Raw genomic sequence first — 3,766 nt, 5'->3', positions numbered from 1 at the left:
AAAAAAAAAAAAAAAAAAAGAGTCAAGGTGTTGCTATGTTGCCTTGGCTGGCCCCAAATTCCTGGGCTCAAAGGATTTTCCTGATTCAGCCTAGGTAATGGGAACTACAGGTATATACCAGCGTAGTAGCTTACAATTTTTTTTCTTTTTTTGATACCAGGGATTGAAAGGGGCACTCAACCACTAAGCCACTTCCCCAGCCCTATTTTCTATTTTATTTAGAGACAGGGTCTCACTGAGTTGCTTAGTGTCTTGCTTTTGCTGAGGCTGGCTTTGAACCCGCAATCCTCCTGTCTCAGCCTCTCAGCGGCTGGAATTATAGGCATGCAACACCGTACCCAGGAAAACCACCCCCCTTTAAAAAATATTTTTAGTTGTAGATGGACACAATAACTTTATTTTATTCATTTATTTTTTTATGTGGTGCTGAGGATCAAACTCAGCGCCTCACACGCACTAGGCAAGCACTCTACCACTGAGTCACAATCCCAGCAACCAGTCCCTTTTATATTTTATTTTGAGACAGGTTTCACTAATTGCTTAGGGCCCTGCTAAATTGTTGAGACTGGCCTCAAACTTGCAATCTTCCTGGTTCAGCCTCCCAAGGTGCTTCATTCAGGAAGATTTTAAGCACTATTTTGAGAGGAAAAGAAGTACATCCGGTCCCACTGGCACTAAGCCATGAATTATTTTTAATTATGGCTTATGCCTAAAAATATTTTTTCTAGTCTCTAAAGTCTGGAAATAAATGGTTTGTTTCCCAGGAGTTAAATATCCTATGGATATTTAATCACTAGCCAGGCTAGTGGTTCATACCTGTAATCTCAACAACTGGGGAAGCCGAGGTGTAGCTCAGAGGTAGAGAGCGTCTCTAGCATGTGTGAAGCCCTGGGTTTGATCCCCAGCACCACAAAAAGAAAAAACAATATATATAATATATCAAAGATAATATAAAAAACAGGGAAATAAATAGTAATGCCAGATTTTTCTCTCTACAAAAGCAACAAAACTCACAAATCTTAAAAGGAAATAAAGTATAATCCACTACTTCTCACCAGCTCAAACTATCAAAGTATCAGTTGTGCAAGGCCTGTTGGTGCATGACTATGATCTGAGACAACTGGGAGGCTAGGGCGGAGAATTTCAAGTTTGAGGCCAGCATGGGCAACTCTGTAAGACCCTGTCTCAAAATAAAGTTTAGAAAAGGGCTCAATAGTCGAGTGCGGTGGCACAAGCCTATAATCCTAGCAGCTCGGGAGGTTGAGGCAGGAGGATCAAGAGTTCAAAGCCGGCCTCAGCAAAATGTGGCCCTAGGCAACTCAGTGAGACCCTGTCTCTAAATAAAATATAGGGCAGGGATGTGGCTTAATGGTTAAGTGTCCCTGAGTCCAATCCCTGGTACCCCCCGCAAAAAAGCGGGGGGGCTCAATCATAAGAGTATGGGCTGAGCTGTGGCTCAATGGTTGAGCACTTGACTGGTATGTGTGAGGCACTGGGTTTGAATCTCAGCACCACATATACATAAATATAGGTTCATAGACAGCTAAAAAAATTATGTATATGTTAAAAAAATAGTAAAAGTACTTGTTTAGCACCTGAGAGATCCTGGGTTTAAAACCCAATGCAAGGGGGCAGTGTGCAGGAAAGAGTTAAGTACAAGAAAAAATTTAAAAATGAACCAATTTTAAGAACAAAAGAATTGTATTCTCACAAGTCAGAAGGTTTCCCACTGACAATATATAAAAATTCCACAAAATAGCGTGGCAAGGTAGCATACACCTGTAATCCCAGCTACTTAGGAAGCGGAAGCAGGAGGACCCCTTGAAACCAGGAGTTCAAGACCAGCCTGGGCAACACAGCATGACCCCATCTCTTAAATTAAAAACCCAAGCCAGGGGACTGGGATTGTGGCTCAGCGGTAGAGTGCTCACCTAGCACATGCGAGGCCCTGGGTTCAATCCTCAGCATCACATAAAAATAAATAAAATACAGGTATTGACAACTACAACTAAAAATTAAATATTAAAAAAAAACCAAAAAAACCCAAGGCAGGTGCAGTGGTGCATGCCTATAATCCCAATGAGGATCGCAAGTTCAAAGCTAGCCTCAGTAACTGCAAGGTACTAAGCAACTCAGTGAGACTCTGTCTCTAAATAAAAACACAAAATAGGGGCTGGTAGAGTGCTCGTCTAGCACGTGCGAGGCCCTGGGTTCAATCCTCAGCACCACATACAAGTAAATAAATTAAATAAAGGTATTATGTCCAACTACAACTAAAAAATAAATATTTTCTATAAATAAATATATAAATAAATAAATATGCATGCAAAATGGGCTGGGGAAGTGGCTTAATAGTCACGTGCCCCTGAGTTCAATCCCCAGTAGAAAACAAAACAAAAACACAAAATAGGACCCTAGCGATAAGAATTCAATCAGGAAAAAGAATGGTCTAAATGGTATAGCAGAGACATCAGGAAACTATAACTGTAAATTATTAAGTTAAGCCTTTTTAATGATTGTTGCAGTGTTTAATGCAAATGTTAAATCACCCCTAAAAAAGAACCTTCCAATAGTTGAAAAGTAGAAATACACTACAGCTGAAATTCCATTGAGAGTCCTTATTTTATTCTACAAGCTGACAGCAGAAAAGGAAATGAGCTCTGGGCTACAACCAAGGATATGGAAACCAAAGATGCCACCAGGATAGGTGTGGTGAACCCTAATACCAGCTACAGAAGGCTGAGGCAGGAGGATCACAAGTTCAAGACTAGTCTAGTCAACTTAGCAAGACCCTGTCTCAAAAGAAAAAGTGCTAGGGATGTATATCATTTGTAGAGCACCGCTGGTTTCAATTTTAATACTCCATACTGCAAAAAATTAAAACTAAAGATTACACCATAGTAAGCTGAAATACTTACAGGGAGTTTGGTGAAAGCCGGATTAGTGACATGCTTCCCAAAGGCATCTTCCTGGAACTGGAGAAGCTGTACCACAAGTCCAGACAGAGTTTTATTGGTAGGAGCATCTGCATGAACATACTGCAAGGAAAAGAAAGAGATTAAAGAACTGGTAAATTTCATGAAAAAAATAAAGTCAATCACTCTCTAATACCTCCAAAGCACTGGTATTGTGGCAAATTTAATATGTGAGACATGCTCTCTGCTTTAAAGAGACTTAAAAAACACACATCTGTGTGTACTTAAAATAAAACTGGCCTGGGTGTGGTGTCACACACCTGTAATCCCAGTGGCTCAGGAGGTTGAGGCAAGAGGCTCCATAGTTCAAGCCAGCCTCAGCAATGGTAAGGTGCTAAGCAACTCGGTGAGATCCTGTCTCTAAATAAAATACAAAATAGGGCTGGGGATATGGCTCAATGGTTGAGTGCCCCAGAGTCCAATCCCTGGTGATAGATAGATAGATAGATAGATAGATAGATAGATAGATAGAAAGAAAGAAAGAAAGAAAGAAAGAAAGAAAGAAAGAAAGAAAGAAAGAAAGAAAGAAAGAAAGAAAGAACGAACAAACGAACTGGAAAAATCAGGTGTGGTGGTACATGCCTATAATCCCAGCAACTTGGGAGGTTGAGACAGGAAGATCAAAAGTTTGAGACCAGACTCAGCATTTCAACGAGGCTCTAAGCAAATTACAGAGACCCTGTCTCAAAATTACAAAAAAGGAAAAAAAAAACAAAAAAAGAACAGGAGACGTGGCACAGTGGTTAAGTGCCCCTAGGGGTTAAATCCCTGGTACCAAAAAAAGGGGGGGG

General features: G+C 40.5%; 1 protein-coding gene across 1 annotated transcript in view; it reads right to left on the bottom strand.

Annotated features, from left to right (window-relative positions):
* Smarcc1 (SWI/SNF related, matrix associated, actin dependent regulator of chromatin subfamily c member 1) overlaps nt 1–3,766 on the bottom strand; it is a 140,760-nt gene that overhangs the window by 119,852 nt on the left and 17,142 nt on the right. Inside the window, exon 5 of the mRNA XM_015488913.2 lies at nt 2,919–3,038. Within this exon, the coding sequence (XP_015344399.2) occupies nt 2,919–3,038 (120 nt within the window). The remainder of the gene's footprint in view (nt 1–2,918; nt 3,039–3,766) is intronic.

Source organism: Marmota marmota, unplaced genomic scaffold, assembly GCF_001458135.2.
Source record: "Marmota marmota marmota unplaced genomic scaffold, marMar, whole genome shotgun sequence".
Lineage (NCBI taxonomy): Eukaryota > Metazoa > Chordata > Mammalia > Rodentia > Sciuridae > Marmota > Marmota marmota.
The sequence above is the reverse complement of the archived record's forward strand: the minus strand, read 5'-3'. Positions and strand labels throughout refer to the sequence as shown.